The sequence below is a fragment of the Dendrobates tinctorius genome, unplaced genomic scaffold (genome assembly GCF_039654945.1).
Source record: "Dendrobates tinctorius isolate UK_male_01 unplaced genomic scaffold, ASM3965494v1 ptg000129l, whole genome shotgun sequence".
Classification (NCBI taxonomy): Eukaryota; Metazoa; Chordata; class Amphibia; order Anura; family Dendrobatidae; genus Dendrobates; species Dendrobates tinctorius.
In genome coordinates, this window is record NW_027361797.1 from 578,812 (window position 1) to 592,243 (window position 13,432).

The 13,432-nt window shown below is 41.9% G+C and overlaps 1 protein-coding gene across 1 annotated transcript; it reads right to left on the bottom strand.

Moving 5' to 3' along the window:
- Positions 1-706: 706 nt before the first annotated feature.
- Positions 707-6,555, bottom strand: LOC141047865 (hemoglobin subunit alpha-3-like). The gene is made up of 4 exons (XM_073543191.1): positions 6,513-6,555; positions 3,125-3,244; positions 2,228-2,432; positions 707-842 (listed from the first exon to the last, which is right to left on the bottom strand). Exons 2-4 carry the CDS (start codon positions 3,217-3,219, stop codon positions 714-716), a joined length of 429 nt encoding a protein of 142 aa, XP_073399292.1. The 5' UTR covers positions 3,220-3,244; positions 6,513-6,555; the 3' UTR covers positions 707-713.
- Between the last annotated feature and the right edge of the window lie 6,877 nt (positions 6,556-13,432).

Below are 13,432 nucleotides of genomic sequence, written 5' to 3' on the forward strand. Positions count from 1 at the left end.
TTAATGGTTGCAATAAAAATTATTATAAGATTATAATGAGGGCAGTCTTTGCATGGGTCCACCTGCAGCCTTGGGCCACTGGCGGTAGTCCAAATTGTTTCTGCCGAGATCCCTCACATTTCCAAAAGGTATTTGCCCAGCATGAACACAACTGCAACCGTGCTTCCAGCATGTGTGCACCATCTGAGTGTCAAAATCAATGACCCGGATATAGATCTATCTGGGAACCTGCCTCCAAAGCTTATTTTAAATTAAAGGGGAGTTACCAGTGTGATACATGTAGATCCGGACTGCAAACTGTCAGTCATTACATGTCTCACACTGGTAACTTCCTTTTATTTAAATTAATCTCTGGAGGCAGATTCTCAGGGACATCAGTGTCCGGCCCATAGATCTTTAAAGCTCATTTACATTTAAGACGATGTGTATATTTCTTTGGAATAAAGACATCGAATCACAGATATGAAGGTGCCATGTTATTCATCTTCTTATGACCGAAATGTCCATATAGATGGCTTAGAAGGGCTGATCCTACTGATAGACTTCATGTAATTCTATTTTGCTGTGGGATAACTCATGGGTGAAGATCTTGAACTTTGTGCTTTAAAGAATCTATGAAATATCTAAAGTACTAATACAAAATACAAATACAGAACTTATGTTTAATTAAATATTTTATTTAGACATAATAGTAAAGTGAGCGATTGATGCCTTTATCTGTATTTAGAGGTGAGGATTTGAGACACCACTGAAATGAACTTGTCAAAAGCAGCATGGGTGACGGCATCAAAGTGAGCGGAGTAGTTAGCGGCCAGGGTGACCAGGATGCAGTGAGACAGCATCTGTAATACAAAGACAGGACAATCACTATTAGGTGACTATTATTTGACAAACTTACAAAACAGCCATTTTTATACAAATGTAAAGCCCCACTCCAGCATTTTTTGGTTTTGCACCGCTGGAGTGGTTCTTTAAATGTAAGTCCCCTGTCTCATACTCACCTTCCAGAGTTTTCCTCTGTTTTTGCTTCTGCTCTCGGTGATCTCCAGCGAAAAGTTACCTGCCGGCAGCTCCAGTGTTTCATGGAGCTGCACGGACGCCAATTTACAATACAAGTCTATGAGAGCATTGTTCTGGCCTAGTTCTGGCTCTCATAGACTTGTATTGAGAGCTTGTGACGTAGCTTCTCACTTCCGGCCACCCAGAAGCTACTGTCACAAGATGTCTCCACGGGACCGGAGTGGCACCGATATACGGTGAAGACATTGGAAGGTGATTGGGTGGGAGGGTGATATGACTGGTGGCAGGGGGCTTAGCTTTGCAGCAATTTTTTTAGGGTCAGTATTGCAGATGAGATATATTATATTCTTGGCTGTGCTTATGTGAGCGGAACCAGACAATTGCAATACTTTTTTCTAGGTTTTTTTTCACCAGGTCAAAAGTGACCAATTTTTGCTCCCCTGAGTATTTTGTTTTCCTTTTTTTTCGGTTTGTTTTATTTTTAAATCGGCCTTATGATTCTAGACCCATTTTATTTTGTGGTAACTTGTATGATTTTCACCAAGGGGGCATATCTCACAGGGTAACAATGCAGAGCATGCTATGAACCTCGTCCCCAGAACATAAACAAGCCACGCCCCAGAGCAATTTATGAGGTATGCCCCCAGAGCCTCCTACAAGCTACGCCCCCATCCTGACAGTCATCAAAAGTAGCTCCAAGTAAAAATGCCTATATCTCTAAAACCATATAGTGGATTTAAAAAAGGCATACCAAAAGAAGCAGCAGGAATTAACAAGAGCAGAAACTGGCCTCTGGTGACAGGTTCTCTTTAAAGCTCTACTGTAATATATATATATATATATATATTATAATATTAATATATAATATATATAGAAATAATATTTCTAATTTACTGATATGTAATATTATATACACTGCTCAAAAAATAAAGGGAACACTGAACAATACAATGTATTGTTTAGTGTTCCCATTATTTTGTGAGCAGTATATATGTATAATATAATATATATAGATGCATATCAATCAATTAGAAATATTGGAACTTGGATTGTGTGATTCCGCTCACACACGCACAGCTATATATCTGTAAAATTGACCACAGACTAAGAATAGCAGGACATTTCTGGAATACAATGGAGTAGTAGCTAAGGATGTAATTATCATGATAGGGTACAATCCATATTTACAGCCTGTTATATGTCTTACATCGAAGTTTCCTGGGTCCACTCTCAGGTTGTAAGCATGCAGGTCACTCAGTTGGGAGAGGGAACCCTCCAAGTTGTCCAGGTGTTTGGCCGCCTCTGCAAGAGCACCCAAGACCTTTCCTCCATGTGTCTGGAGATCAGTGGATCCGTGGCTCCGGTCAAAGTGGGCAAAGTAAGTTTTGGTCTGGGGGAAGCCCAGGAACATCCTAGGATTAAAGAGAAATCAAATCAGATCCCACGGCACAAGTTTCCTAACAGAGGAACCGCTATTACTGTAATTTTAGCCATAGTGTAATATAAATACACAGATGCTCCAAAATTAGTAAATTGTGTGAATACACTCATTTATTGTTGACAGCATTGTAGAGAACCCGTTTCGGTGTTAATAAATGACTATATTTCACACCATTTACTAATTTGGGAGCATTTTTTTTTAGTGGTATAAGTTGTTGCATTCCTCTGTTTCCGCCTCGAAATTTATGAATACATTGATATTTGAACGTCACAATCGGAGGGTGTCCGGTACACAACAACCTGACAGTGTTAGAGCATATAGAAACACATCAAGGAGAATGGTAACACCCAGTTTTCAATTTATTCATTCATTTCTCTTTGCTATTTCATTGTGAATGTAAATATTGTGTAAAACAGACATCAGATGTGGTAAGAGGTTCTCCTGGACTTATAGCTATGTCAGAAGTGGTCAGCGTTCAGATCGCCGTGATGGGGCTATGTACTTGTACGCACCCTATAGTCCATCACACATCACTCTCCGCTAAACTATTTTACGTCTAATAAAATAAAACATAAACATAACTTTTAAATGTAGAAATAAAAAAAAAACATAATTGCAATGCTAATGCTTATGTATAAGAATAAAAAACAATATAATTGTTACCTTTCCAAAGCTTCAGCACCGAGAGCACTCAAGTTTCCGGAGGCTTTGCCCAGGATGGACACGATGGCAGCCTTCTCAGCAGCAGAGAAAGTCATGTTTCTTGTGTGTGGTTGGTCTGAGCTGTAGGGTAAGACACAGAAGGTTTGTGCTCTGTGCCAGGACACTGGGAATTTATAGGGGAAGGGACAGCAGGAATGGTCACCCATCCACTATCACTGGCCATTGAAGAGTTACACCCAAACCCATGTTTTTTAGATGTTTCAGCCAGAAAAATGCTGCATATGTGTAATTATGTGCAAGCTTTTACTTTTCATTTTTGATGAACAAGTATATGTGTATCTACATCGCTGTGTTTGTTCTACAGCTAAAGTGAATTTGATTCAAAAATAAAATAGTAACTTTTTCCTCCTGACACAGGGTCGGGTTAAGATGAGCGTATGCAAAATCGTTTGTTATCAATCCAGAAAAAAATAGACGATGCTTTATCCATATGAATTCCATTTTGTACATCTGTATGCCATCCTTTTTTGTGTGGACAATTTAATAAATAATAAAAGGCCAAATACAGTCTCCTATCTTAATAATTGTAATGGATCCATGAAATAGGGAAGCAACGTGTATGTGACCGGTTTTAGCTCACCCATAGGGCGCCTGCAGACGAGCCTATAACAAATTGTCCGAGCTTCATCCACAAAAGTTGTATGATTTTTTTCTAATTTTCATCAGATTTTCATCCATGTGCCATCCGTGTGTCCATTTTTTACGTTCATGCACGATTAGTTTTCATACATCTACATTAAAGCATGATCACATGCAATTTTTCAGGAATAGAAATGCATCCATATAATTGGATGCCACTCGGACGTTCTGTGTGATACGATTTTTTTTCTCGCACCCATAGACTTCAGTGGTATTCAAATGGGCTATTAAGATGAGAGATTGTTCACACGGACCAAGTATCTATGCAAAAAAAAATTGCAGCATGCACTAGTCTCTTCTGTATTTCAGATGAGACTAACCTTTAAGTCTATTGATGCGCCAAATAAAAATATTGGATGCGACGCAGATCAACCATCTAGCATCTGATATTTACAGAAACATTGCAATTCCTGGCATAGAAATCTGTATTTAGGCTATGTGCCCACGTAGCGTTTTAAAACGCACAATGAAAACCGGACTCCTTCCCAGAAATCGCGCATTTTTTTCCGTGCGATTTCACCGCGATTTTACCGCGATTTTGTTCGCGATTTTGCCGCGATTTTCTCAAGCACTTTCCAAGCGATTTGAAGCATCACTTGGAAAGTGATTGACAGGTTGGTCACACTCGTCAAACATAGTGTTTGACAAGTGTGAGCAGCTTTTTACTATTGAGGCTGCCTATGCGTCATCAATAGTAAAAGATAAAATGTTAAAAATGATAAAAAAATAAAAAATCGGGGTATATTTACCTTCCGACGTCCCGCGCTGCCATCCCGGGCCTCAGCGTTCCCAGTAATGCCTTGCGAGACCTGTGATGACGTAGTCTCGCGTTGCTATAGCGATCTCGCGAGACCGCTAGTGTAACGTGAGACTACGTCATCACAGGACCTTGCTGCAAGGCATTACTGGGAACCCTGAGGCCCGGGACGGCAGCGCAGGACATTGGAAGGTAAATATACCCCGATTTTTTATTCTTTTTTTTACAGGGGTATGGTACCCAGGGCCTGGAGGACAGTCTCCTCTCCTCCACACCGTGGGTACCAACTGCACATGAGACGCTTAACTTCCCGCATGGTGGGCATAGCCACATGCGGGAAGTAAGCGATTCTCATGCATTCCTATGGGTGCGGAATTGCGGCAATTCTTTGCGATTCCGCACAAAAGAATGATCATGCTGCAATTTTTTCCACGATGCGATTCCGCCCCGGAAAGAAGCGCAGCATTAGCACAGCATGTGCGGAATGCCATAGGAATGCATGGGGTGCGTCATGTACAAGATTTTTAAACGTTTTCGCTGCGTTTTCGCGCCGAAAATCGCGGCAAAAACGCTTAAAAATCACATCGTGGGCACACAGCCTTAGTCTTGGAAGTTTTATTAACCACTAAGGTACAAAGAACCACATGTTGTAAAAAAGTTCACACAACTTAAAGCTAAGTTCACACAGGTGTCCAAGTTTCATCCAGAAAAAATACAATTTCTCATCCGTATTGTCATCCGTATGCTACTCATATGGCTGTTTTTTACATCAGTATGGCATCCACATATGTAACCGATAATTTAGTGAGAAAATGCACAATTGGTGGACAAAGGTTGAACTTGATGGACCTTGGACTTTTTCACCCTATGTAACTTATCATCCATTGCTATATAAGCTGTTAATAAAACTTACAGGACCGCGTACAGTTTCCTGAGTTAATAATTGCAATATACCAGTAAATATCGGATGCTATTGATTGGTATGGGATATGATTTTTTGGCATACCTATAGACACCAATAGACTTGAATAGGCAATTCTCATCCAAAATACCGGCGAGAATAGTGCATGGTGCAATTTGACCAACAAATAAAGTCACACTCTGTAGCTCTATAGCATGAAAACATGAAATATATGAAATTTGAATTGCATTACTGCTCTAGAAAATAGGAAAAATTGAGACTACTTAGCGCAAAATTGGCCAATTCCTAGGTCCCAGCAGCCATGATAAGGCGATTCTTGTTGCTGGGAAGCTACCTAATCTTAAGCTTCTTTCACACTAGCGTTTTTTGTGTTGCGCTGCGTGCGCAGTGCAAACGCGCATAAAAAACGCACCATGCGTTTTTATGCGTTTTCTTGTTTTTTGTGCATGGTTTTTGCAAAAAAAGCATGCTTTTTTTGAGCTGATGTGCACATGACCATGCGCACGTCAGCGCTCCCATAGACTTTAATGGGTTTTTGGGTGAATTTTGTGCGCATTGCGTACGCATGCGTTTTTTTGCGGACGCACAAAAAATGCAACAGGATGCATTTTGTGCGCCCGGGCGCACACTGCAAAAAAACACATGCGCATACAAATGCATGACAATGCGCACCCATGTTAAGTATAGGGGAAAAAAACGCAAGCGCATTTATGCGCAAAAGCGCAGCGCAAAAATACGCAAGTGTGAAACCAGCTCAATTCAACCTGCTTAATGTGAATTCTAGAGCAGGAATGCAGTTTAAATGTCATGTATTTCATGTTTTCATGCTAGAGCGTTACAGAGTGCACCTTAATTTGTTGCATAGAATCATAGAATCGTAGAGTTGTAAGGGACCTCCTGGGCCATCTGGTCCAACCCCCTGCTCAAAGCAGGATTCGCTAAATCATCCCAGTCAGATGTCAGTTGCTTATATATGGAGATGGCCACTCTTAGTAAGCACCTGTACCAACCTGATTTCTGTTTAAAATACGTTATAGGAGATCTCTAGACTTGCAATACACCTACAAACAATAAAGAAAAGAAAGAAAAAAGTATAAAAAAAGTAGTAAAACATCAAAAATATTAAAATACGGTACCGCTATAACCTAACTGACCCACACAAACAGAGTAGGTGCACATAACCGTTTTCTCACCATCCAAGAAAAAAGATCTAATTATTTTGATCGGTCTCTGATCAGAGTTTGATCAGAGTGGCATCAGTTTTTCTCAAAGTTCAAGAAAAAAAATTCTATACCCTCTCCATTCTGTTATATATATGGGGGAAGAAAAGAGCATTGCATTGTACTAGGTATTGGAGCACCAAAGGTGTATCAAGACAATATTAGGAAACCTATTTGCATGCTGACAGACAGCGTCTATTTACTAGCACATTTCCATAATATAGCAAACTGACTGTAAGGCCCAATGGGGCTGTGTGCATGAAAGCCTGTATGGCACTGCGCTATGGCCGATGACTCCCTTGGTAAGGCCTCTTTCACACTTCCGTTTTTTACAATCAGTCAAAATCCGCCAGGTTTTGAAAAAAACGGATCAGCAAATTTTTTTGCGGATCCGTTTTTTTCCCCATTGACTTTCATTATTGGCGGATCCTGACTGATTGCCGTCCGTTGCATCCGTTTTTTTTGAGGATCCGCCATAATGTTGCTGTCCGTCAACATCCTCAAAGATTTCCAAACGGAGCTTGCAACGTTTTTTTGGCCGGCGGATCCTCCAGACACTGATTTAACCCGAAATTCCATCTGGGTGCCGGACAAAAAATCTCTCTCTCTCTCTCTCGCCAGCGGTTCCTTTAAATTTCCTCATTTTGAACGGATCCGCTTGTCCGCCTTTTTGGCGGATTTTAACTGACACAAAAAACTGAAGTGTGAAAGAGGCCTAAGGAGCCCGTAGAGTCTCTGTATGATGCTGTACACTATTTATATCCACTCAATAGGCTGCTTCAATGGAAAATTGTTGGACTATTTCCATTTCTACATGGATTTTGTTGATTTTTCCTTCCACTATAGTCAATTGGAAGAGAAAAAGGATCCACATGGCCGTACAAATGAAAATGTACAAATTTTATTTCGCATAATTAAAAAAGATTGTACTGACGGTTAAAAAACTGTGCCCATTCTTAGCCATAGAATACTACGACTATGGGCTTCAGCCAGAAACGCATCAGAATAGGCTGTCTGGATAATCTTTTTTAATTATGTGAAATAAAATTTGTACATTTTTATTTGTATGGCCATGTGGATCCTTTTTCTCTTTTTCTTGTGAGTTTTATCCGGCGGTCAACAGATTTGGATCCATGTTGTATCAATCAGGAGCAACCTTCTACATATTGCGCGGTGAGGCTTGTTTCCACCCTTTTTTGTGTTTTCCCTATAGCAAAAAAACATGACACAGACACACAACATTGGCCATTATTTGGCTTCAATTCCCACTATTCACGAAGTAAAGCCTTTTCTGCAGGAGTGAACACCGCCTTAGCATACTTTTACACTTACCGCATTTTTTGCTGTCCATTATTGCGGCCCGTTTTTGCGAGTCATATCGCCGCATTTTTTGTGGTCTGCCGCAATAACGGACCACAAAAAAGTTTGCGGATCGCGGTTTTTTACCAATACTATGGAAATAGTATTGGAAAAAAATACGACGTTTTGTAAAACCGGAAGTCACGGTGCACCGCTAAACCAAACTTCCATTTGTTTTTGCAGCCCCATTGATTTACAATTGGGGCCATGTCCATATGCCGTATAAAAGATCAATCAAGCTCGATCTTTTATCATGGCCGCAAAAACGGCCCTCACGGCCGTACGGCACACGGCGCACCGTGGATTTTTTGCGGGCCGATTTTGTGGTCTCATAGAAATCTATTGGGGGTCGCAAAAATCGGCCAGCAAGAACACGGTACGTGTATAGGTATCTTTTATAGGATAAATTCTATATCACTAATTAAAGCCATTTTTTACACATTACATTAACAGTGAGCAGTGACAGGGAGTTTACTAGAAAAAAATCCATTATCTTCATTGACAAAAAGATTGCTTGCGGTTTACAGAGCAGCTCAGCAGTAATCTGCCTAACTGGACATTTCCTAGACATCGGTGACGCTCTGATAACAAAATACTGCCCTGCAGCCCTCGGAAAGTGATGATTCTAAGTGTGTGTGGTTTGGGGTGGAGATGTGCGGTGTAGGCCTCTTTTTGGGAAGTCAGCATCAGTGGAAGGATGCATCCATGTGCACATTTATTATGGGTAAATGTGACATATTTGTTCTTTTTTATTTAGTTTACTATTTTTGCTAATATTTACGTCTAATAATATATCTTTTACTACTTTAATGCACATCATAGATGTCCAATGGGACAATTTATAATTGTAGCTACTACTGGTTGCATTCCTATACACAGGGAAGCCATGCTTCCCACTTCTGTCACTGGTAGGACAGGTGCAGATGATGATAGAGTCACTTATCCAAGAGAATCATCCTAATTATGCAAATGACACTGATCAAACTGTAATCTGAGTATGACACAGAGTGCTACAATTGTCTCGGATGAGGAGAAGACGGAGAGAAAAAAATTCTCCATCTTCACTCATCCGTTTGTAGCCTGATGTTTCCCATGCACTTGTATGGCTGAGAGCAATCCAAATATCGGATCAAACTTGGCAATGCTGCAATTTTTTCTCGGACAGACTAACATTGGTCCTAATGCAATCCGAGGCTTTGTTGGATTGCACTCGGACCGATAATACGGTCGTCTCCATGAGTCGGTATAACTAAAACTTTAAAAACTAGTTTGATGTCGAGGAACATCACACTTGTAACCTGGCATAGAAGATCAACCTTATAAGCCTTATACACACCAAAATGTTCTACTGATTCCTAAAGAATTAACGCCAATACAACTGTAGGCATTTCTCATTAACGGGATCCTGTCATTTCATTCATGCTGAAATGAATTATACCCTTCTAATAGTATAGCGCTCACACTTTAGTAATTAATACACTTGCATCCATACAGTTTATTTTGTCATTGTACAGAGTATGTAATTTTGTGTATTTGTTTAATAAAAATATATTTTTAATATATATCGCTGGAGTCTCTTCATATTCTGGGACTAGTATTATAATTTTTGTCGCAGATTGTTTGCTTGTTTAGCTGTTAGTGAATTGTCTAGCATTGCATTTTCTCATTGTGATTGATTTGATTCATGCTGCCTGACCCACGGGCATGAATCAGAGTCTGGCTTTGTATCTGCCACCTTGTATGTTTTAGGCTGTGTGCACACGTAGCTTTTTTTGCGTTTTCGTGGCATTTTTAAACGCGCGATTTTGCCACGAAAACGCAAAAAAAAAAAGCATCCCATGCAATCCTATGGCATTCTGCACATGCTGTGCTAATGATGCGTATTTTTCCGTGGCGGAATTGTATCGCGGAAAAATACGCAGCATGTTCATTCTTTGTGCGGAATCGCTGTAAAATCCGCACACATAGGAATGCATTGTTCCGCTTATTTTGCATGTGGCTATGCTCACCATGCGAAAAATAAGAGGAAAATTTGCGGATGGTGCCCAGGGTCTGGAGGAGAGGAGATTCTCCTCCCGGCCCTGGATACCATATCCCTGTTAAAAATAGAATTAAAATAAAAAATCATGTTATTCTCACCTTCCGGCGTCCCTCGCAGCGTCACCACGCCTCTGCGATGCTCCCGTCAACTCCTGTTCCCAGCGATGCCTTGCGACAATGACCTTTGATGACGTCGCGGTCCGAGACCGCGACGACATCAAAGGTCATTGTCGCAAGGCATCCCTGGTAACGGGACCTGCCGGGAGCATCGCGATGATCGGGAACGCTGCGTGGGACGCCAGAAGGTGAGAAAAACACGATATCTTTTTACTATTGACGCGCATAGGCAGCCTCAATAGTAAAAAGTTGGTCACACTAGTCAAACACTATGTTTGACGAGTGTGACTAACCTGTCAATCAGTTTTCCAAGAAAGGCTACAAATCGCTTGGAAAACGCTAGTATTCTGCAAGCTAATTACGCTTGCAAAACGCTAGTTTTTCTGCAGGAAATATGCGGGAATTTAAAATGCGGATTTCTCGCATATTTCCCGCAGAATGGAATTCCACACGTGTGCATATAGCCTTACTCTAAAACGTTGCAGAGAAAATAGCATAATTTGAAAGAGCGACTGTGGACTGTTCATCTCAGCTAACAAGTTGGAGTTAGATTCCTGAGGCTTCTGCAGGCCCTAGACTGACACGTCTTTCCCTCTATATGTGCACATGTGATTTTTTGCCATGGAAAAGGCAAACAAGAGAGCAAAATATAGGAGGTACATCGGGTTAGTTTGTTTGGTTCCTGGGAGATAATGCTGAAGGGGGTTGTGAATAAGTGCTCACCTTACCAGGTAGTGCTATATAGACACAACTCTATCTTGTAGCACATAATGCTTAGGGAAGGAGGCTGCAGGGTACTCCGATCCCTCATGATTGGTGGTGTAGGAAGATGAGTCGAGACAGAGTCAGCGGTGTCCTTTAAGGCCGGAACTATCGGGACTGTCATCACTGTTGGCGGGGAGGTTTCCTCTGAGAGGGAGAGACCATTTTGCTGGACAGCAAGGGGCGTGGGGTATATAAGGAGACCTGAGAGCGGGAATGGGTCAGACTTAGCGGGAAGGCGACAGAAGACAGTTGTCTCCCTCTCTGCTGCTCGCGCTGACAACTCCACTCCACCTATCCCTCAGCGTGCTGGCCTTGAGGCTTCCCTGGACGCTATTAAGTTACCGTCTGTTTCTGTACTTTTGGATACCCCTGTTTTGCCTGTGATAGAGGATAAACTACCTAGAGACTTCTTTGTAAGGCCACCAGCTGCCGCGGTCTGTAAGCATGCCCACATCTCGTGTCCAGCGCCATTACTGAGGAATCCACATAAAGCACTGTTTCCACGTTTCGGCACACTCAAGTCAAGCAGGACCATATCCATCAGCCCTGTCAGGAGGCAGTGCTTCTCATATATCCGTAGCAGAGCCAGAGACTTTGTACACGATTTGCGACGCCGTCAGGAGATTTTCCAGTCCTTTCCCTGCCAGAACTGCAAGCAATAAGTTGTCTTGTTCTTGTATATCTTATTTCCGTGCATTGTGTTTGTATGTAATTTCCGCTGCTCCTTTACTGGCCTTAGGCTAGTTTCACATTAGCGTTTTTTTGCGCAGCGCATCGGGCGCATAAAAAACGCAAAGAAAAACGCAAAACAAACGCGCGTTTTTTTTACGTCATGCGCACGCTGATGCGTCAAAAAAACGCAGCGTTATTTGCGTTTTACATGCGTTTTTGCATGCGTTTGCGTTTTTTATGCGCATGCGTTTTTAGGTGTGACATTTCACAATAGAAAAATCCTTGAACACCAATGGGTCACCAGTGGGCGTGTGTCATTGGAATGTTTTATAGACCCTGTACTGCTGAATTCATCAGATTTTGCTGCTGTTTCCGGTGTCAAGATGGACCTGCGTCTGGATAATTTCCGCTTCAAGTTGGATCTTGACATCGCGCTGTCTCAGGCGTATGCCTTTTGTTGCCAGCAAGAAAGGGAGAGGGAGAGACAGCAGAGACGGCAGCGGCGTCGGTTTTGGAGGCATCCAATTATCGAACTCCGGGCAAGCCGTGGAGCATATCACACGCTGTACAGCGAGCTCCAGGAAAACCCGGAGAAATTTGCTGACTATACCCGGATGTCCCAGGAAAGCTTCCTTGACTTGCTGGGTATGGTTGAAGGAAACATCCGGAGACAGGACACTCAGCTCCGGCGTGCCATTCCTCCCGAAGAAAGGCTCCTTGTCACCTTACGGTATGTATGTTGTTATGTTTGCATAATTTTTTTTGCTTTTTCCATTTTTTTTTTTTTTTTTTTGGCCAAAAAATTCGGGGTTTTTTTGGCTATTGAATTTTAACATTATTTTTGGGAAATTGCTTTTTTGCATAATGGTTTTTCTTCTGTCATGTACTAATCCCAAGCCTTTATAAAATGTTTTTTTGCTATGTTGTATTAACCCCTTACCTACAATTGACGTAATATTCCGTCCATGTGACCATGGACCTAATTACCATGGACGGAATATTACGTCATCGCGATCAGCGGCGCCCACGTGGTGAGCGCCGCTGATCGCGGCCGAGTGTCAGCTAATTATCATAGCTGACACCCGGCACAATGTGTCAGGGGCGGTCACGGACCGCCCCCGACACGTTAACCCCTTGCACACCGCGATCAAACGCGATCGCGGTGTACCGGGGGTTAAAGGGAAGCATCGGCAGGGAGGGGGCTCCCTCCGTGCTTCCCTGAGCCCCCCACGGCAGCGCAATGTGCAGCGCTGCTGCGGGGGACTCCCTTCCTCCAGGCCCCCGAATCCAAGATGGCGACGGGGGCCTTCGGGGGCCTGAGGAAGCTGGCTTCCTCAGTGCCTGCAAAGCGCAGGCATGAGGAAGTCTGCAGCAGTGCCTGTGACAGATCGCTGATCTGTCACAGTGATCTGTGATGTGACAGATCAGCGATCTGTCACAGGACAGTGATGTCCCACCTGGGACAAGGTAATAAAGTAAAAAAAAAAAAAAAAAAAGTGTTAAAAATAATTTAAAAAAAATCGCTAAATAAATTAGTTAAAAAAAAAAAAAATATTCCCCAATAAATCCATTTTTTGAAAATAAAAAAAAAAAAAAACAATAAAAGTACACATATTAGGTATCGCCGCGTCCGTAATGACCTGCCCTATAAAACTGTCCCATTAGTTAACCCCTTTAGCGAACCCCTTAAAAAATAAAAATAAAAAACGAAGCAAAAAATATTGATTTATTATCATACCACCGAACAAAAAGTGCAA